This window comes from Telmatherina bonti (genome assembly GCF_933228915.1).
Source record: "Telmatherina bonti genome assembly, chromosome: 23".
Lineage (NCBI taxonomy): Eukaryota > Metazoa > Chordata > Actinopteri > Atheriniformes > Telmatherinidae > Telmatherina > Telmatherina bonti.
The window spans coordinates 394,086-417,274 of NC_136632.1; the positions used below are offsets into that span (position 1 = coordinate 394,086).

The 23,189-nt window shown below is 47.9% G+C and overlaps 1 protein-coding gene across 2 annotated transcripts in view; it reads right to left on the bottom strand.

Moving 5' to 3' along the window:
* The window catches only part of btbd11a (BTB (POZ) domain containing 11a), a gene marked incomplete at both ends in the record, with an annotated part of 171,476 nt that overhangs the window by 33,494 nt on the left and 114,793 nt on the right, over nt 1–23,189 (bottom strand). For both annotated transcript variants that reach the window (XM_079263466.1, XM_079263465.1), the window contains 5 exons: nt 5,626–5,715; nt 6,612–6,777; nt 10,720–10,872; nt 14,133–14,343; nt 17,805–17,954. In XM_079263466.1, coding sequence (XP_079119592.1) covers nt 5,626–5,715; nt 6,612–6,777; nt 10,720–10,872; nt 14,133–14,343; nt 17,805–17,954 — 770 coding nt within the window. The remainder of the gene's footprint in view (nt 1–5,625; nt 5,716–6,611; nt 6,778–10,719; nt 10,873–14,132; nt 14,344–17,804; nt 17,955–23,189) is intronic.

Below are 23,189 nucleotides of genomic sequence, written 5' to 3' on the forward strand. Positions count from 1 at the left end.
TCACCCCGATGCAGTCACCCCGATGCAGTCACCACGATGCAGTCACCCCGATGTAATCACCACGATGCAGTCACCCCGATGCAGTCACCACGATGTAATCACCCCGATGCAGTCACCACGATGCAGTCACCACGATGTAATCACCCCGATGCAGTCACCCCGATGCAGTCACCCCGATGCAGTCACCACGATGTAATCACCCCGATGCAGTCACCCCGATGCAGTCACCCCGATGCAGTCACCACGATGCAGTCACCCCGATGCAGTCACCACGATGCAGTCACCACGATGTAATCACCACGATGCAGTCACCCCGATGCAGTCACCCCGATGCAGTCACCACGATGCAGTCACCCCGATGCAGTCACCACGATGCAGTCACCCCGATGTAATCACCACGATGCAGTCACCCCGATGTAGTCACCACGATGTAATCACCACGATGCAGTCACCACGATGCAGTCACCCCAATGCAGTCACCACGATGTAATCACCACGATGTAATCACCACGATGTAATCACCACGATGCAGTCACCCCGATGCAGTCACCACGATGTAATCACCCCGATGTAATCACCATGATGCAGTCACCACAATGTAATCACCACGATGCAGTGACCACGATGCAGTCACCACGATGCAGTCACCACGATGTAGTCACCACGATGCAATCACCACGATGCAATCACCACGATGCAGTCACCACGATGCAGTCACCACGATGTAGTCACCACGATGCAATCACCACGATGCAGTCACCACGATGCAGTCACCACGATGCAGTCACCACGATGCAGTCACCACGATGTAATCACCACAATGTAGTCACCACGATGTAGTCACCACGATGTAGTCACCACAATGTAGTCACCACGATGCAGTCACCACGATGCAGTCACCACAATGTAGTCACCACGATGCAGTCACCACGATGCAGTCACCACGATGCAGTCACCACGATGCAGTCACAACGATGCAGTCACCACAATGTAGTCACCACAATGTAGTCACCACAATGCAGTCACCACAATGTAATCACCACGATGCAGTCACCACGATGCAGTCACCACGATGTAGTCACCACGATGCAATCACCACAATGTAATCACCACGATGTAGTCGCCACGATGCAGTCACCACGATGCAGTCACCACAATGTAGTCACCACAATGCAGTCACCACAATGTAATCACCACGATGCAGTCACCACGATGTAATCACCCCGATGCAGTCACCACGATGTAATCACCCCGATGCAGTCACCACGATGTAATCACCGCGATGCAGTCACCACGATGTAATCACCCCGATGCAGTCACCACGATGCAGTCACCCCGATGTAATCACCACGATGCAGTCACCCCGATGTAATCACCACGATGCAGTCACCACGATGTAATCACCACGATGCAGTCACCACGATGCAGTCACCCCGATGCAGTCACCCCGATGTAATCACCACGATGCAGTCACCCCGATGCAGTCACCACGATGTAATCACCACGATGTAATCACCACGATGTAATCACCACGATGCAGTCACCCCGATGCAGTCACCACGATGTAATCACCCCGATGTAATCACCATGATGCAGTCACCACAATGTAATCACCACGATGCAGTGACCACGATGCAGTCACCACGATGCAGTCACCACGATGTAGTCACCACGATGCAATCACCACGATGCAGTCACCACGATGCAGTCACCACGATGCAGTCACCACGATGTAATCACCACGATGTACTCACCACGATGCAGTCACCACGATGCAGTCACCACAATGTAGTCACCACGATGCAGTCACCACGATGCAGTCACCACAATGTAGTCACCACGATGTAGTCACCACAATGTAGTCACCACAATGTAGTCACCACGATGCAGTCACCACGATGCAGTCACCACAATGTAGTCACCACGATGCAGTCACCACGATGCAGTCACCACGATGCAGTCACCACGATGCAGTCACCACGATGCAGTCACCACAATGTAGTCACCACAATGTAGTCACCACAATGCAGTCACCACAATGTAATCACCACGATGCAGTCACCACGATGTAGTCACCACGATGCAATCACCACAATGTAATCACCACGATGCAGTCACCACGATGTAGTCACCACGATGCAATCACCACAATGTAATCACCACGATGTAGTCGCCACGATGCAGTCACCACGATGCAGTCACCACAATGTAGTCACCACAATGCAGTCACCACAATGTAATCACCACGATGCAGTCACCACGATGTAATCACCCCGATGCAGTCACCACGATGTAATCACCCCGATGCAGTCACCACGATGTAATCACCCCGATGCAGTCACCACGATGTAATCACCCCGATGCAGTCACCACGATGCAGTCACCCCGATGTAATCACCACGATGCAGTCACCCCGATGTAATCACCACGATGCAGTCACCACGATGTAATCACCACGATGCAGTCACCACGATGCAGTCACCCCGATGCAGTCACCCCGATGTAATCACCACGATGCAGTCACCCCGATGCAGTCACCACGATGTAATCACCCCGATGCAGTCACCCCGATGCAGTCACCACGATGTAATCACCCCGATGCAGTCACCCCGATGTAATCACCCCGATGCAGTCACCCCGATGTAATCACCCCGATGCAGTCACCACGATGTAATCACCACGATGCAGTCACCACAATGTAGTCACCACGATGCAGTCACCACGATGCAGTCACCACAATGTAGTCACCACAATGCAGTCACCACAATGTAATCACCACGATGCAGTCACCACGATGCAGTCACCACGATGTAGTCACCACGATGCAGTCACCACGATGCAGTCACCACAATGTAGTCACCACGATGTAGTCACCACGATTTAGTCACCACAATGTAGTCACCACGATGCAGTCACCACGATGCAGTCACCACGATGCAGTCACCACAATGTAGTCACCACGATGCAGTCACCACGATGCAGTCACCACGATGCAGTCACCACAATGTAGTCACCACAATGTAGTCACCACAATGCAGTCACCACAATGTAATCACCACGATGCAGTCACCACGATGCAGTCACCACGATGTAGTCACCACGATGCAATCACCACAATGTAATCACCACGATGTAGTCGCCACGATGCAGTCACCACGATGCAGTCACCACAATGTAGTCACCACAATGCAGTCACCACAATGTAATCACCACGATGCAGTCACCACGATGTAATCACCCCGATGCAGTCACCACGATGTAATCACCCCGATGCAGTCACCACGATGTAATCACCCCGATGCAGTCACCACGATGCAGTCACCCCGATGTAATCACCACGATGCAGTCACCCCGATGTAATCACCACGATGCAGTCACCACGATGTAATCACCACGATGCAGTCACCCCGATGCAGTCACCACGATGCAGTCACCCCGATGTAATCACCACGATGCAGTCACCCCGATGCAGTCACCACGATGTAATCACCACGATGCAGTCACCCCGATGTAATCACCACGATGCAGTCACCCCGATGTAATCACCACGATGCAGTCACCCCGATGTAATCACCACGATGCAGTCACCACGATGTAATCACCCCGATGCAGTCACCCCGATGTAATCACCCCGATGCAGTCACCACGATGTAACCACCCCGATGCAGTCACCACGATGTAATCACCCCGATGCAGCCACCCTGATGTAATCACCCCGATGCAGTCACCACGATGTAACCACCCCGATGCAGTCACCACGATGTAATCACCCCGATGCAGTCACCACGATGCAGTCACCACGATGTAATCACCCCGATGCAGTCACCACGATGTAATCACCACGATGCAGTCACCACGATGTAATCACCACGATGCAGTCACCACGATGTAATCACCACGATGCAGTCACCACGATGTAATCACCACGATGCAGTCACCCCGATGCAGTCACCCCGATGCAGTCACCACGATGCAGTCACCCCGATGTAATCACCACGATGCAGTCACCCCGATGCAGTCACCACGATGTAATCACCCCGATGCAGTCACCACGATGCAGTCACCACGATGTAATCACCCCGATGCAGTCACCCCGATGCAGTCACCACGATGTAATCACCCCGATGCAGTCACCCCGATGCAGTCACCACGATGCAGTCACCCCGATGTAATCACCACGATGCAGTCACCCCGATGCAGTCACCACGATGTAATCACCCCGATGCAGTCACCACGATGCAGTCACCACGATGTAGTCACCACGATGTAATCACCCCGATGCAGTCACCACGATGCAGTCACCACGATGCAGTCACCATGATGCAGTCACCACAATGCAGTCACCACGATGTAATCACCACGATGCAGTCACCCCGATGTAATCACCACGATGCAGTCACCACGATGTAATCACCACGATGCAGTCACCCCGATGCAGTCACCACGATGTAATCACCACGATGCAGTCACCACGATGCAGTCACCCTGATGCAGTCACCACGATGTAATCACCACGATGTAATCACCACGATGTAATCACCATGATGCAGTCACCACAATGTAATCACCACGATGTAATCACCACGATGCAGTCACCCCGATGCAGTCACCCCGATGTAATCACCATGATGCAGTCACCACAATGTAATCACCACGATGCAGTGACCACGATGCAGTCACCACGATGTAGTCACCACGATGCAATCACCACGATGCAGTGACCACGATGCAGTCACCACGATGCAGTCACCACGATGCAGTCACCACGATGTAATCACCACGATGTAATCAGCACGATGCAGTCACCACGATGCAGTCACCACGATGTAGTCACCACGATGCAGTCACCACGATGCAGTCACCACAATGTAGTCACCACGATGTAGTCACCACGATGTAGTCACCACAATGTAGTCACCACGATGCAGTCACCACGATGCAGTCACCACGATGCAGTCACCACAATGTAGTCACCACGATGCAGTCACCACGATGCAGTCACCACAATGTAGTCACCACAATGCAGTCACCACAATGTAGTCACCACGATGCAGTCACCACGATGCAGTCACCACGATGCAGTCACCACGATGTAGTCACCACGATGCAGTCACCACAATGTAGTCACCACAATGCAGTCACCACAATGTAGTCACCACAATGTAGTCACCACGATGCAGTCACCACGATGCAGTCACCACGATGTAGTCACCACGATGCAATCACCACAATGTAATCACCACGATGTAGTCGCCACGATGCAGTCACCACGATGCAGTCACCACAATGTAGTCACCACAATGCAGTCACCACAATGTAATCACCACGATGCAGTCACCACGATGCAGTCACCACGATGTAGTCACCACGATGCAATCACCACAATGTAATCACCACGATGCAGTCACCACGATGCAATCACCACAATGTAATCACCACGATGTAGTCGCCACGATGTAGTCACCACAATGCAGTCACCATGATGCAATCACCACGATGTAGTCACCACGATGCAGTCACCATGATGCAATCACCACGATGTAGTCACCACGATGCAGTCACCACGATGCAATCACCACGATGTAGTCACCACGATGCAGTCACCACAATGCAATCACCACTCACCTCACTGTTGACATGGGCTCCTGCATCCAGCAGCATCTGGACCATAGCTTCATCACCACGGACACAGGCGAACATGAGAGGGGTCATTCCCTGCCGTGATAGGAGGGGGACAGGAAGACATGTAAGACCTGAACCTAAACCTGGTCCGCAGGTTTACAGAAAACATGTAGCAGTGATGGTGATGAAGATGTGATAAATAATGGTGGATTATGGTGTTATCATGGATCATAGTGGATTTACCATGTAGAGTCTCTGAATAAACACTACATGTTGTGTCTGGATTGTAAACCTCCTGGATTGATAGAAATGCTGGAATACCTCCATAGACCATGGTCACATGGACATCAGAGTTACACACTGTTTGTCCTGATGGTGGATTTTGGAGATCTGATGGATGTTCTACACTGCAGATGGAGGATCTTCAGTTTGATTGGAATTTTCCAGTTTGTTGCTCCTGTTCGAGCTTTTGCACTAGTGTATTACATATGGTTATATTAAATAAAAACCGGAAATATTGTTTGGTTGGACATATTGTTTGAAGTTATTTATTACAAGTTTAGCAGTGCAAGCCTGTTAGATGCATTAAATATAATCATGATAATTCATTGTCTTACTTTTTGTAGATTCATTTTAATCAACAAAAAGTAGATCTCTGTGGTAAAAGATTTACACATTAAACAGTGAAAATAATAATTTGCAACCTTATAATGAAATTGTAATCGTCTTAGACCTGCTAAAATGAACAAACTAAACAGTTTCTTTTCAAACGAAAAGCAGCTCATGGCAATGATATTTGAGCCACTTGGTGGCATCAGAGATCCACACTAACTGTAAGGGAGAAGAACTGCTGCTTCATGATGTTCATCACCTCTTTCTAACAAACATCACTGGATGTGAACAAAACCAGGAAGGAAAACTGCAGTTCGAAGTCAGATGATGGGAGATGTTTAATTAGCATGTCAACGTAGGAGTTTCCCCTGCCTGACCTGTTCGCTCACACTGTTGATGCCGTCAGATCCCAGGATGTTGATGGCCTGCTTGACCAGGTCCATCCGCCCACAATTCAGCATCCTGAAGCCCAGGTCCTGCAGGAACTTGGCTTCTGTAGAGGCTGAATCAAGCTTTCTACTGGCAGAGAAGCAGTCCTCAATCCTGCAGATAGAAAACAGCAGATCATTACTGTGGTAAGGAAGGAGAAATGCATTGTGGGATCAAAGTCAGACGGTCACCCAGTCAGAAAGTCAGAAGGTCAGTCAGAAAGTAATTCGGTCAGTTAGTCAGTCAGTCAGTACATCAGTCAGCAAGTCAGACAGTAAGAGAGTAAGTCAGTAAGTCAGTGGGTCAGTTAGTCAGTAAGTCAGTCATTAAATCAGTCAGTAAGTCAGTTAGTCAGTCAGTAAGCCTGTTAGTCATTCAGTAAGTCAGTCATCAAGTCAGTCATCAGTCATCCAGTCAGTGAGCAAATAAGTTTAAGTATGTAAGCAAGCCAGTCAGCAAGTCAGTCAGCTAGTCAGTCAGTAATAAAGTAATTTAGTAAATAATTAGGCAAATCAATCAGCAAGTCAGTCATTAAGTCAGTTACATTGTGTCAGTATTTAACTATGTACAGTTAGTAAGTTAGTAAGTTAGTAAGTCAGCCGGTCAGTTAGTCAGTCATTCAGTACATCAGCAAGCCTGTCAGAATGTAAGTAGGTAAGTCAGTCAGTCAGTCAGTCAGTAAGTAAATCAGTAATTCGGTCAGTGGATGAGTCAGTCAATCAAATAGTAAGTCAGTCAGTAAATCAGTCAGTAAGTCAGTCATTAAGTCGGTCAGTGGGTCAATCAGCCAGTCAGTCAGTCAGTCTGTCATTCAGTAAGTAATTCATTAAGTTTGTCATTTGGTCAGTCAGTAATTAAATCAGCGAGTGAGACCATCAATAAGTCAGTCAGTAAGTCAGTCAGTAAGTTAGTCAGTGAGTCAGCAAATAAGTCAGTTAGTAACTCATTTAGCAAGTCAGTCAGTAAGTCAGAAAGTCGGTCAGTAAGTCAGTCAGTTAATGAGTACATCAGTCAAAAAGTAAGTCAGTCAATGGGTCAGTGAAGAAGTAAGACAGCGAGTCAGTCGGTCAGTTATCAAGTCAGCCAGTAAGTCATTAAGTCGGTTAGATAGTCAGTCAGGCTGTTAAAGAGTCAGTCAGTAAGTAAGTCAGTCAGTAAGTTTGTCAGTCAGTAAGTCTGACAATCAGTCATTCAGTAAGTCATACAGTCAGTGAGTCAGTCATTCATTAAGTAGGTAAGTCAGTCAGTCAGTCATAAATGAGTAAGGCAGTCGGTAAGGCAGTCAGTAAGTAAGTCAGTCAGCGTGTCAGTCAGCCATTCAGTCAGTCAGTCAGTCAGTCAGTCAGTAAGTCAGTCAGTCAGCGTGTCAGTCAGCCATTCAGTCATTCAGTCAGTCAGTCAGTCAGTCAGTCAGTAAGTCAGTCAGTCAGCGTGTCAGTAAGTTAGTCTGTAAGTATGACAGTCAGTAAGTCAGTCATTAAGTTAGTCTGGAAGTCAGTCAGTCATTAACTAAGTCAGTCAGCAAGTCAGTCAGCAAGTCATTCATTAAGTAGGTAAGTCAGTCAGTCAGTCATAAATGAGTAAGGCAGTCGGTAAGGCAGTCAGTAAGTAAGTCAGTCAGCGTGTCAGTCAGCCATTCAGTCATTCAGTCAGTCAGTCAGTCAGTCAGTAAGTCAGTCAGTCAGCGTGTCAGTCAGCCATTCAGTCATTCAGTCAGTCAGTCAGTCAGTCAGTAAGTCAGTCAGTCAGCGTGTCAGTAAGTTAGTCTGTAAGTATGACAGTCAGTAAGTCAGTCATTAAGTTAGTCTGGAAGTCAGTCAGTCATTAACTAAGTCAGTCAGCAAGTCAGTCAGCAAGTCATTCATTAAGTAGGTAAGTCAGTCAGTCAGTCAGTCAGTAATTAAATCAGTGAGTGAGTCCATCAGTAAATCAGTCAGTTAGTCAATAAGTCAGTCAGTAAGTCAGTCAGTCAGTAAGTCAGTCTGTCTGTCTGTCTGTGAAAATGTAAGTTAGCAAGAAAGTCAGTCAGTCAGTAAGTAAGTCAGTCATTAAATGGTTAGTCAGTCAGTCAAGAAGTCAATCAGTATGTCAGTCGGTAAGTCAGTCAGTAATTAAGTCAGTAGGTCCGTCAGTAAGTCAGTGAGGGAGTCAGTAAGTCTCTTAGTAAGTACGTAAGTCAGAAAGTCAGCAAGAGGATGACCTGATACTATAAGTTAGACTTGATGAAGAGGAAAACCCGTCACTATAACGTAAACCAGACAAAGATGATGACTTGGTACAAGAAGGTGGATCTGATGAAGAGGACGACCTGGTACAAGAAGGTGGACCTGACGAAGAGGACGACCTGGTACAAGAAGGTGGACCTGACGAAGAGGACGACCTGGTACAAGAAGGTGGACCTGACGAAGAGGACGACCTGGTACAAGAAGGTGGACCTGACGAAGAGGACGACCTGGTACAAGAAGGTGGATCTGATGAAGAGGACGACCTGGTACAAGAAGGTGGACCTGACGAAGAGGACGACCTGGTACAAGAAGGTGGACCTGACGAAGAGGATGACCTGGTACAAGAAGGTGGACCTGACGAAGAGGACGACCTGGTACAAGAAGGTGGACCTGACGAAGAGGACGACCTGGTACAAGAAGGTGGATCTGACGAAGAGGACGACCTGGTACAAGAAGGTGGACCTGACGAAGAGGACGACCTGGTACAAGAAGGTGGACCTGACGAAGAGGACGACCTGGTACAAGAAGGTGGATCTGATGAAGAGGACGACCTGGTACAAGAAGGTGGACCTGACGAAGAGGACGACCTGGTACAAGAAGGTGGACCTGATGAAGAGGACGACCTGGTACAAGAAGGTGGACCTGACGAAGAGGACGACCTGGTACAAGAAGGTGGACCTGATGAAGAGGACGACCTGGTACAAGAAGGTGGACCTGATGAAGAGGACGACCTGGTACAAGAAGGTGGACCTGACGAAGAGGACGACCTGGTACAAGAAGGTGGACTTGACGAAGAGGACGACCTGGTACAAGAAGGTGGACCTGACGAAGAGGACGACCTGGTACAAGAAGGTGGACCTGACGAAGAGGACGACCTGGTACAAGAAGGTGGACCTGACGAAGAGGACGACCTGGTACAAGAAGGTGGACCTGACGAAGAGGACGACCTGGTACAAGAAGGTGGACCTGACGAAGAGGACGACCTGGTACAAGAAGGTGGACCTGACGAAGAGGACGACCTGGTACAAGAAGGTGGACCTGACGAAGAGGACGACCTGGTACAAGAAGGTGGACCTGATGAAGAGGACGACCTGGTACAAGAAGGTGGACCTGACGAAGAGGACGACCTGGTACAAGAAGGTGGACCTGATGAAGAGGACGACCTGGTACAAGAAGGTGGACCTGACGAAGAGGACGACCTGGTACAAGAAGGTGGACCTGATGAAGAGGACGACCTGGTACAAGAAGGTGGACCTGACGAAGAGGACGACCTGGTACAAGAAGGTGGACTTGACGAAGAGGACGACCTGGTACAAGAAGGTGGACCTGATGAAGAGGACGACCTGGTACAAGAAGGTGGACCTGACGAAGAGGACGACCTGGTACAAGAAGGTGGACCTGACGAAGAGGACGACCTGGTACAAGAAGGTGGACCTGACGAAGAGGACGACCTGGTACAAGAAGGTGGACCTGATGAAGAGGACGACCTGGTACAAGAAGGTGGACCTGACGAAGAGGACGACCTGGTACAAGAAGGTGGACTTGACGAAGAGGACGACCTGGTACAAGAAGGTGGATCTGTCGAAGAGGACAACTCGGTACTAGATAGTGGATCTGTTGAAGAGGAGGACTTGGTACCCAATGGTTAACCTGATGAGTCCAGTTCATGCGTAATATATCATGTCATGTAAGTGGAGAAGATGGAAGTAATGAGCGTTTAAAACCAGAACTTTGCCTGGATGCAGATCTCTTTAGGTCTAAACTCTTCAATCATTGGACACATCAGAAATTTGATGATTCTAGCAGACATGGTGTCTGTAAAGGAACTTACTTTATCTGCCGTGGTTCGCAGTCCACACCCGGCAGCAGCAGCCTGGCCGCTTGCCTCACGTCATCGCTGTCCACACAGAAACAGCGCCGATGCTCAGCGTGGGCAACTGCCACCCGGATCCACTCCATCAACGGAGGCAGCACGAAGAACGGCCTGCAGAGGGATACATGTGTGACATGCTGAACATGAAGCATTATCACACTTCCATCGACGTAAATATGTTTCTGCCTGCATGACACACATGGGACAATTATAACATGACCCAAATAAAAGCCAAAAAATCTGGATCCATCCTACCGCAACTACCAGAACCAGCTGTAAGATATGCTGAGGAAACTACTGGTCTGCACAGAACCGGGACCACACAACAGAACCGGGACCGCACAACAGATCCGGGAGCACACAACAGAACCGGGACCTCACAACAGAACCGGGACCACACAACAGAACCGGGACCTCACAACAGAACCGGGACCGCACAACAGATCCGGGACCACACAACAGAACCGGGACCGCACAACAGATCCGGGACCACACAACAGAACCGGGACCGCACAACAGATCCAGGACCACACAACAGAACCGGGACCACACAACAGAACCGGGACCACACAACAGAACCGGGACCACACAACAGAACCGGGACCTCACAACAGAACCGGGACCACACAACAGAACCGGGACCTCACAACAGAACCGGGACCACACAACAGAACCGGGACCGCACAACCAACCTGGTACCTCACAATCTATTTCTGGTGAAAAATATTTATTAATGTAATAACCTGGTTATTATAAGCTGTCAGTAAATGATTTTGATCATAGCATCAGGCTGATATTAAAAGACAAAGACATGGCACCGCTGGCCACCGTAGTGGATGCTGTCATCTCATTTCAGAACCTTTAACAGGGGTGTCTAGGTCCTCGAGGGCCACAATCCTGGGAGTCTTCTATGTATCCTTGTTCCAACTCATGACTCGTCACATGGCACGTTTACAGGATCGTAAAAATACTCTTTTCCTCAAAAGTATTTTAAAACCCTGAACCCAGCATTATAAAAGTTTTGAATATGAGATGAAATGGCTTAACTTCATATTCCAGTCAGCTAGACGTGAAGGTCAACTGTCCTGCATTATGACCTTTGTCAGCTGTAATTTATCAGCTAGTGATGTAAAAACACAAACACAGCCGACTGGGAGAAGCCATGCTGGATTGTTTACCGATCATGCAGCTGCCAAATTCCTCAGGAAATGAACTGAAAGGACATATTGAACCACAGCTTCGCCTATTAGGGACAGACATTGTGTGTCTGACTGGTCTAAAAACAAACAAAACAATGTGGTTTATGGTCACAGTCAGAAAGGAATTTCAGCTCTGGAGAAAGACTTCAATGGAACAGTGCTGTACTGGACTTCCTTTTCTCTGAGCTGCACCTGATGCTAAACACGTCTTTATCAGTTACATCATGAAATGCTAAAACATGTGCTACGTGATAGATGATGGAACCATGCTGATGAAAAATAAAACTTATATGTACATTAAAAACAAGGCAGATTATGGAGATACAGTCACTCTCATCCTTATCTTGCCTCACCCTAACTCCCCATCGTCAAGAGGCTCAATCAGAAACAGACACGTCCCCTGCAGACATGTCCATGCAGACCGGTCCCTGCAGACATGTCCCCTGCAGACCGGTCCCTGCACATCGGTCCCTGCAGACATGTCCATGCAGACCGGTCCCTGCAGACATGTCCATGCAGACCGGTCCCTGCAGACATGTCCCCTGCAGATCGGTCCCTGCAGACCGGTCCCTGCAGACATGTCCATGCAGACCGGTCCCTGCAGACATGTCCCCTGCAGACCGGTCCCTGCAGACCGGTCCCTGCAGACATGTCCATGCAGACCGGTCCCTGCAGACATGTCCCCTGCAGATCGGTCCCTGCAGACCGGTCCCTGCAGACATGTCCATGCAGACCGGTCCCTGCAGACATGTCCCCTGCAGATCGGTCCCTGCAGACCGGTCCCTGCAGACATGTCCCCTGCAGACCGGTCCCTGCAGACATGTCCCCTGCAGATCGGTCCCTGCAGACCGGTCCCTGCAGACATGTCCCCTGCAGACCGGTCCCTGCAGACATGTCCCCTGCAGACCGGTCCCTGCACATCGGTCCCTGCAGACATGTCCATGCAGACCGGTCCCTGCACATCGGTCCCTGCAGACGTGTCCCCTGCAGACCGGTCCCTGCACATCGGTCCCTGCAGACATGTCCATGCAGACCGGTCCCTGCAGACATGTCCATGCAGACCGGTCCCTGCAGACATGTCCCCTGCAGACCGGTCCCTGCACATCGGTCCCTGCAGACATGTCCATGCAGACCGGTCCCTGCACATCGGTCCCTGCAGACCGGTCCCTGCAGACCGGTCCCTGCAGACGTGTCCCCTGCAGACCGGTCCCTGCACATCGGTCCCTGCAGACATGTCCATGCAGACCGGTCCCTGCACATCGGTCCCTGCAGACGTGTCCCCTGCAGACCGGTCCCTGCACATCGGTCCCTGCAGACATGTCCCCTGCAGACCGGTCCCTGCACATCGGTCCCCGCAGACATGTCCATGCAGACCGGTCCCTGCACATCGGTCCCTGCAGACCGGTCCCTGCAGACGTGTCCCCTGCAGACCGGTCCCTGCACATCGGTCCCTGCAGACGTGTCCATGCAGACCGGTCCCTGCACATCGGTCCCTGCACACCGGTCCCTGCACATCGGTCCCTGCACATCGGTCCCTGCAGACATGTCCATGCAGACCGGTCCCTGCACATCGGTCCCTGCACATCGGTCCCTGCAGACCGGTCCCTGCAGATGTGTCCCCTGCAGACCGGTCCCTGCAGATGTGTCCCCTGCAGACCGGTCCCTGCAGACGTGTCCCCTGCAGACCGGTCCCTGCACATCGGTCCCTGCAGACATGTCCCCTGCAGACCGGTCCCTGCACATCGGTCCCCGCAGACATGTCCATGCAGACCGGTCCCTGCACATCGGTCCCTGCAGACCGGTCCCTGCAGACGTGTCCCCTGCAGACCGGTCCCTGCACATCGGTCCCTGCAGACGTGTCCATGCAGACCGGTCCCTGCACATCGGTCCCTGCACACCGGTCCCTGCACATCGGTCCCTGCAGACCGGTCCCTGCACATCGGTCCCTGCAGACCGGTCCCTGCACATCGGTCACTGCAGACATGTCCATGCAGACCGGTCCCTGCACATCGGTCCCTGCAGACCGGTCCCTGCAGACGTGTCCATGCAGACCGGTCCCTGCACTTGTATTCACATAATCTGCATTTGGTAACTTGGTGGGTGATCATTTCAAGCCATTATTTCTACTTTTACCAAAAGGTTGTGAGATTATGAGGACACTGAGAGACTCACCTCTCGGTTTTTAAGGTAACCTTGGAGAACTCAGTGTTGGGATTCTCCCATTCCATCTGTGGGCAGTGCATGAAGTAGCATAATGTGTGTAGGGCTTCTGGTTCCCAGTTTACCATGGTGGTGGTAGTTTTCTGATGAACTGGAGTCCCATTGCTGGGGTTCTTAATGTGCAGAGGCTGGAGGTGAAGCATGGCCTGGGACACCAAATCACCTGCAAGATGCGTTAACAAAAGAATAAGGTGCAAACATGTCAGACATATCAGACTTCTTTCAGTGCCAGACAATAACAAAATCAACCAGAACAATTATAACAAAGTCTTACATCTTCCATTTCTTGCACAAGTCCACCGAACATGTCTGCGATAAAGCAGAAACACGTCGGCTTTCTTAGTCACCCTACATCACGTACTACAAGCATTTGATGAATGATGATGACAAAGTTGATGATGATGGGATTCTGCCTATCACTGGATTCTGTTTAATCTTAAGAGAAAAAAAAGATAGTTTTCTCAGTATAAACGTATTTGAGGCAACTCGTTTGTTGCAGAGTTGACTGATTTCTCTGTTTAGCCTAATTTTTGTGTGAAATATTTGGAATCTTTCAGGATTAACGTACGTAAATATAACTTTTGTAATTTACACACAAGAAGAATGAATGTAATGCAGTGAAGCAGTATTAGAAGCTGGTCTTTTAAGGAGCCCAAGATAAACACAACACACTTCACGTGTATTGCACAAAACAAAAAAACAAATACATAGATAATTACAAAAAGTTTTCACAATGAATATGTCCTTGGTTAATTTTACTATTATTGGATTTAAAGAGCAGACAGGGCGCCTGGAACATCGTCCAAGATCCAGGAATAGAGGAAACTTATATCCAGAACAAAACCCCACAGCTGAGATGAGGGATTTTTTAAACAGTCAATGATATCCTGCTACAGAGGTAGATGTGGTTTTAGCTCACCATCTTCAGTTGAATGGGAAGGTGAAGGAGACCCAACTTGTAACAGTCATGACAAAACGCACACACACACACACGCACACACACACATACACACACACACACACACACACACACACACACACACACACACACACACACACACACACACACACATTTAAAAAGCTCAAGAAGAAGAGAAAAAAACAAATAAACAGCTATATCAAAGAAACAAATCCTCAGATGTACAAGATGTGCATAAAAATATCAACCCATTCAAGAATGTGCCGTCTGATGGGATCAAACTGTAGCAGTTCTGACTGTGGTCAAGTCAGACGCTTCTCGCATATAGTCTCGCATATAGTCATTTTTCATTCTGGTTTTTTTATAGAGCGAAAGTAAACAGTTTTGTTAAAGTAATTTGATAAAAATAATAAAAACTAGACCCAGCTATTATTGAAATAATAGCAAATGTGAATGCCCATTTAACTATGCTGAATGATGGAAATTAAATTGCATAAGTGTAAGAAATTGAAAAAATATGAATGAACAGCTATATCAAAGATAAAGCTGACAACTGACACTTTTTCTAATTGGCCCCATCGGGGTTACCAAAATAACGAAGAAACTTTTCCAATTGGCATGGGAATGTCTTTTTTTGCACTTCCAGCAGGGTGTAATTAGTGGGATTGCAAAAACATGTGCGTGGTTGAACTAAACTCCAGTAAAGATGTGACAGACTTTATTGTTCGATGTGAAAAACTTTTTTTTAATGTGTTTAAGATTTATCAAAGTCTTGAAATGTTGCAGGGAGCATTGTTTGAACAAATCCTTCATATTTAACAGGGACATTTGCAAATAAATTCCTTTCCTCCTTGAAGTGTGCAGCTGAGACCAATAGTTCACATTGAGCACCTGCAGAACTGCACGCCATCACACAAGCAACAGCCGACAAACAACAACAGACCTGTATGTTAAATGCTGCATTTAAACCAGTGCCTTGTATATATACCTGTTTCCTGGTGCACAAAATGAACCAATCGCTGAGCTGACTTCCATTTCGTCCAATCACAGGAATGGATTTATATACGTTCCACCTCATCACCATGAGAATCTCCCGTTCCACCTCATCATGATGAGAATCTCCCGTTCCACCTCATCATGATGAGAATCTCCCGTTCCACCACATGCGGGGGCAGCAGCCTAAGCAGGGAAGCCCAGACTTCCCTCTCCCCAGCCACATTTGCCAACTCTGCGGGGGGATCCCGAGGTGTTCCCAGGCCAGCCGAGAGATATAATCCCTCCAGCGTGTCCTGGGTCTTCCCCGGGGTCTCCTCCCAGAGGGACGTGCCTGGAACACCTCACCAGGGAGGTCCAGGAGGCATCCTGACCAGATGCCCGAGCCACCTCAACTGGTTCCTCTCGATGCGGAGGAGCAGCGGCTCTACTCTGATCTCCTCCCGGATGACCGAGCTCCTCACCCTATCTCTAAGGGAGAGCCCGGCCACCCTGCGGAGGAAACTCATTTCAGCCGCCTGTATACGAGATCTCCTTCTTTTGGTCACGACCCACAGCTCATGACCATAGGTGAGGGTAGGAACGTAGACCGACTGGTAAATGGAGAGCTTCGCCTTCTGGCTCAGCTCCTTCTTCACCACGACAGACCGGCGCAGAGTCCGCATTACTGCAGACGCCGCACCGATCCGTCTGTCGATCTCGCGCTCCATCCTTCCCTCACTCGTGAACAAGACCCCGAGATATTTTAACTCCTCCACTTGAGGCAGGACCTGACTCCCGACCCGGAGAGGACAATCCACCCTATTCCGGCTGAATGTCATGTAGTATTTAATTCATGTCTTATAATGACATTAAATTCACAAAAACAGATCATTTACTGTAGACTTAACAGTATCAAATTGTGAATTAAGCACCAGTAATACACTGTAATTTTCTTTAAAATACAGTGTGTGTGATTGTGTGTGTGTATGTGTGTGTGTGTGTGTGTGTGTGTGTGTGTGTGTGTGTGTGTGTGTGTGTGTGTGTGTGTGTGGTGCGTGTTGCAGCTTTGTTAAAAGGTTCATTCCTTTCAGCATGCAGACATGATGTTTTCAGCCTCAGATGTCAGCTTAAGAGGCTGTAATGAAGTAAAATGAATGTATCAATAGATATAGCAGGTTAAAGAGCAACCAGAAAAAGAAACCACGTCTTCCTGCTACTATCTAACTGCTGTCCTCACTGCAGCACCTCCACCTCAGCTGCATCCCAAACGTCTTCTTGGCTTTATTCCAGCCATAGAGGATCATTATTTTCCTGCTTTTCTCATCACTTGTTGATCTTTGGCTGCTCCTGATTGGATGTTACCGTCAGTTTAAGCTCTCTGATTGGTGGAAAGTCTGACAGGAAGTGTCTTCATCATCATGTCCAGGTGAAAATAGAGGTCTCTTAGCAACATGGTAGTGATGGTGATGAAGATGTGATAAATGGTGGATTTACCATCTAGAGTCTCTGAATAAACACTACATGTTGTGTGTGGATTGTAAACCTCCTGGATGGATAGAAATGCTGGAAAACCTCCGTAGACCAGCTGGAGGGTCACATGACCATCACAGTTCCACACTGCTGTGTGTAACTCGGGGATCTGACGAAGGCTAAAGATGACCAAAGATAAATGAATCATTTGAAGCTTTTTTTCTTTTGTGTGTGTTTTGTTTTGAGAGATCTACACTCACTCAGCTCTGCAATGTTTCCAACCCGGGTTGCGAGCAGCGACTGTTCAAGTGTGCGGAGCTCTGCTTGGGTGTATCCATGTGCTTCACTTCCCCTCATGGAGCGCTGTTGATCCCGATGGAGGTTCAAACTGTCCGGCAGACTGAGCACACCTGCAGAGGGTCAAAGGGAAGAACAGCAGGTGTTTGGCCATTACCACATAAACTCCTCATTGTTTCTCCTGCACAGAATGCATTTCCTGTACCTCCCACCATATTTTCACCAGTATTCACTATTCAGATGCCTACTCTCTGCTTCTCACTCTATTAAAGCTTCCAACCTTCGTCAATACCCAAATTTCATCTCAAACTTCTTGTTTTCTCCTCATTTAATTTCCCCAAACAGTTCTTTTAAAGTTACGCTGGGTTCCCAGGAGTCTTTTTTATTGGATTATTCATCCAGTTTGATAAAGACAGAAAGAGTCTGCAGCTTTACCTCCCCATATTCGTTCATGTTATCTTACCAATTTTCCGCTTTGGTAAAAACAAATAAAAACAAAGTTTGCATATTTGATGTTATCCAAGGTAAAAAAAAAAGAAGCCAACATTGGAGATGAGGATGAAGGTTGAGGAAACCAGATTAAAATCTGACAAGTAGCACGACACTGGAAAGACTTTTATAACTTCATATGTTGGTCGGCGGTAGTGAGCCACAAATAAACACTATTTCCATATCCTTGATAAACAGGTATGACCTGCACCTTCTGCTGTGCTGCTGACAGGTAAAGATGGATAGAGGATTGTTGGAATCTGATATTCCAAAAATCCGACTGAAATCCTCTGGAGTCGTCTCCACAGGAATACTGTAGCTCCTGCAAGATGTTACAATATTGCAAACACAGTGCTTGTATTCAGACAGTTCTATTATAAACCATGTTTACTAACCAAGAACACATGTCTGCGCAGGGAAACTTTGAAAACGTGCTGGACACAGACACCCAAGGACCAGGACTGAGGATCCCTGGTCTATAGTGCATACACAGAGTCCAGTTTAGCTAAGCTGACTTAAGTTTCAGCAGTACAGGTTTCCATGGCAGAAATGTGGCTAGCGGTAGTTTTAGTTGCAGAGCACAGTATAGCTAAGCTGCTGACAGCCAAGTGAGATCACAGCCAGCCAAGCAGCGTGCCCATCCAACTCAGCGTCCGTGAGTGGAGGGAGGGGCGAGGTCCGGAGAAGGCGGTGAGAGATAGGAGAGTGTGTCTGTAAGAGTGTGTGTGAGTGTGTGCGTTCAGTGAGTGAGTCTGTGAACTTTCCCCAGTTCATCTGTGCCACCTGATGTAAATGCGGCCTTGAGAGCTGAGTTCAGTTTAAGTTCCACAGGCCTGAGAAAGGGAGGGGGGTTAGGAGGGGGACTGAACGTCAGACAGCATTACATTCCAGGAGATGTGATAACCAGCCTGCCCAAGGCCAGTCAGGGAGCCAGATCCAGATAACAGCTTTGTTTTGGGTCAAGCTAAGCTTCATTTGGCTCAGCTTTGAGTCCACTTTGACTCCGAAACAGCCGAATCGGGGGTCAGTTTCCACCAAAACCGAGCAACCGCTTCTCCAAGATGTTTCCACTTACGGATGAGCTCCAGAACCACGAGCAGCTCCAGTCGCGGTCCAGTGCCGTCACGCATGAGTTCCAGTACTAGTTGCTCGGCGTAGTCCATCACAGATCTTCCAAAATTTGCGAGACACCAGGAAACCGCACACACCAACCAGCAGAAACCCAGTTACAGTAAATCCAGTTGTGTAGAAATCCTCCACAGAAAGAAGCAGCAGGCACATGACCTTCATCACGTATCCAGCAGCATGCATTCCGTCGGGACCTGCGGGCTCTACTTCACCCGTTCTTTGCATGTCCAAAGACATGCATGCTAGGTTAATTAGTTACTCTAAATTGCCCATAGGAGTGAGTGTGAGCGTGAATGGTTGTTCGTCTCTGTGTGGCCCTGCGATGGACTGGCGAGCTGTCCAGGGTGTAAAAAAAAACAAACAAAACAAAACAAAAAAACCACCCAAAGCCAGCTGGGATAGGCTCCAGCTTCCCCGTGACCCTGACATGGATTAAGCGGTTCAGAAAATGAATGAATGAGTTGCATTGAGAGACCAGCCGACCAGATCCATGATTTTAAACTCGGAAGGAAATGGAGCAAGAGGCTCAGATAGTTAGATGACAATAACTATCTGAGTTATTGTCATCTAAAGAAGCAGCAGGTCAGAGTGGGCAGGAGCAAGAAGCAGGATTAGGAGCAGGTTGTTACTGCTGCAAAGAGTTTCACCTCTCTGTAGGGCTTTCCATTCTAGATTGCACCGTCTGATGGCATCGAATTGTAGTAACTCTGACTTGCTATCTTGTTTTTATTTAAAAGTATAAACTCTTCTCCAATAGAAATTAGGTCTTTTTTTCTGAGGATTTCAAGTCGGTTCGGAGGGTGTGCTGCAAGAGAGATTGTTCTGCATATTTTTGGGTCTCTCAAGACTTGTTTTGATTAGTTTCCATGGCAACAAAAGACTTGTTTACAATCAGGATCAACTAATGAAATTCTCCAAAATCAGGATCATCAGTGAAACAACACATCAAATCCCGATGGAGTTGAAAAGAAAGAGAAGAGGATGCAGAGCGGGAGTCAGACAGAGGAGAAAACGATGGAGATTTAAAGCATTTCTACCAACTGTTGTGATGGGTAACATGAAATCGCTAGCTAACAATACAGACGAGCTGGAGATGCTAACAAGGTCTCAGAAAGAATACAGAGAGTGCAGTATTATGTGCTTCACCGAGACATGGCTGCATGAACACATCCCTCACTGTAATGTGTCTGTACCGGGCTTTAAAACGGTCCGTGCAGACCGCAGTAGACAACACAGCGGAAAGCTAAAGGGTGGTGGAATTGCAGTGCTGGTTAACCAGCGTTGGTGTCATCCTGGACATGTTACTGTCAAGGAGAAGAGATGCACAAGGGACATGGAACTGTTAGCTGTGAGCTTCCATCCATATTATTTACCCAGAGAGTTTACCTGTGTTATTCTGGTAGAGGAGGCTTTGAGGCTACAGACTGGAACGTCCTCTGTGAACCTCATGGAGACGACATCAATGCCATGACTGAGTGTGTGACAGATTACATAAACTTCTGTGTGGACAGCATCGTCCCAACAAGAACAGTGAGGTGCTTCCCCAATACCAAACCCTGGATCACCAGTGACCTGAAAAAGCTGCTGAACATCAAAAAGAAAGCCTTCAGGGATGGAGACAGGGAGTTATTGAGGGCAACACAAAAGCAACTTAAAACACAAACTAAGAAGTGCAAGGAGGACTACAGGAAGAAGTTAGAAAGTCAGCTCCAGCAGAATAACGTGAGGGATGTGTGGTCTGGAATGAAGAAGATCACCGGCTTCAAGTTAAAGGGGGACCAGCCTGATGGAGGTCTGGACAAAGAAGCTCCATAAATTCCAGGTGGATACCTCCACAACCACCTGGATCTATGACTACCTCACAAACAGACCCCAGTTTGTGAGACTGAAAGGTTGTGTGTCTGAGATGGAGGTCAGCAGCACTGGTGCACCACATGGAACTGTACTCTGGCCATTCCTCTTCACTCTGTACACCTCAGACTTCCAGTACAACTCTGAGTCCTGTCATCTGCAGAAATACTCTGATGACTCTGCAGTTGTGGGGTGTATCAGGGATGGACAAGAAGCAGAGTACAGAGAACTGGTCAGTCAGTTTGTTAAATGGTGCGGTGACAATCATCTCATATTAAATAGCAGCAAAACAAAAGAGATGATTGTTGACTTCAGGAGGAAGAAGAATAAACAAAGCACTGTTTCCATCCTGGGAGAGGAGGTGGAGGTGGTGGAGGAATACAAGTATCTTGGAGTTCAGCTGGACAACAAACTGGACTGGAAATGCAACACTGACTACATCTACAAGAAAGGTCAGAGCAGACTGGACTTCTTAAGGAAGCTGAGATGGTTTAACGTCTTCACCAAGATGTCCTACAAAACATCGGACGTCGGAGAGACGTGCAGATCATGTCAGGATTGGGTCGGTCTGTCGAAGACCACATCGAGACGTCTGTGCGACGTGCAAAATAGGTTGGAGATTTTCCGTCTAAATTGGACCTTTTTTAGACGTCACGATGACGTTCAGAATTTCGAGATCATCTGAAAGACCAAATCTAGATGTTAATTCGACGTGAAAAATGGATCCAAGATTTAGACATCATTATTGGACCTCTTTAAGATGTTAATCTGACGTTCATATTTGTACCTCATCTGGACGTGTGCGTGTAGTTCGTAAGTACCAAGTCTATAGACTTATTTCTACATATATATATATATATATGTATATATATTTCAAGAAATACAGCCGAAGCACAATAACAACGACCGGAGGCACCATTGCCGTGGGTCGTGTAGTTCTGTTGGCTAATGCTTGTGTGTAACATTAGATAACAGAACTACATGACCCACAAGGCAATGTCCCTCACGGTTGCGTGGGATTTATTTGGCATGTCCTCCAAACTTCCAGACTTTCTATGGCCAATGGAGCATGGCACCGAGAAGGCAACGCACAGTGAGTGTGCAGCCACTCTGAATTGACACCTTTGTAATAAGTTTTCAATCTGAGAATAATCTTTTTTCAGGATCCTCTCAACATGCAAGCCAATGAACGGGAAAATTCACAAGTCTAAACCCAGTGAGTATAACATGGACTGATCTTTGTTTTTTTCTTTTCTCGACTTTTCTTGGCTGATGGAGCATGTTCCAGAAGTAAAATAACCACCCTTTGTAGGAACATTAATATTTAAAATATTAAAGATTCTCTGTTTCCAGGATTGGGGGGGAGGGACACAAAGGACTGTGTATACAAAGTTCTTGACAGGTATGTTTCCACACAAAATTGGAATAAATTTCAATCTGCTTGTGTGATGTGAAATATTTGTTGTATTTTTTCTAGGTAGAAGACAAAACTACCTGTAGCTTTTTGTTGACTGAATCCTGATTCAATGATATTTTCCTAATATTACAAGTTTGAAACACCCCATGGGCTGAGGTTGGCTTGTGGTGGAAAATACTCTGGTCTTGAGAAGTTGTAATACATCTAAGAGTCAACTGTCTTCTTACAATGAACATTTTATTATAAACTAATACAAGCACACGCTGTAGCTTGGAGAGAGAACTCTCTCTCCAGATGCTGAAGTAACACCCGATTATAAACCATGCTTCTCCTAGTTGCTGGGCAGACCACAGAAAACAATCATTCTCTCCTCCGAAGCTAAACTGAGCTCACTAAGCATCAATCACTCACTATATCACTTTATTGCCTTTAACCTTTAACAACTGGTCAACCAAGCAGCTGA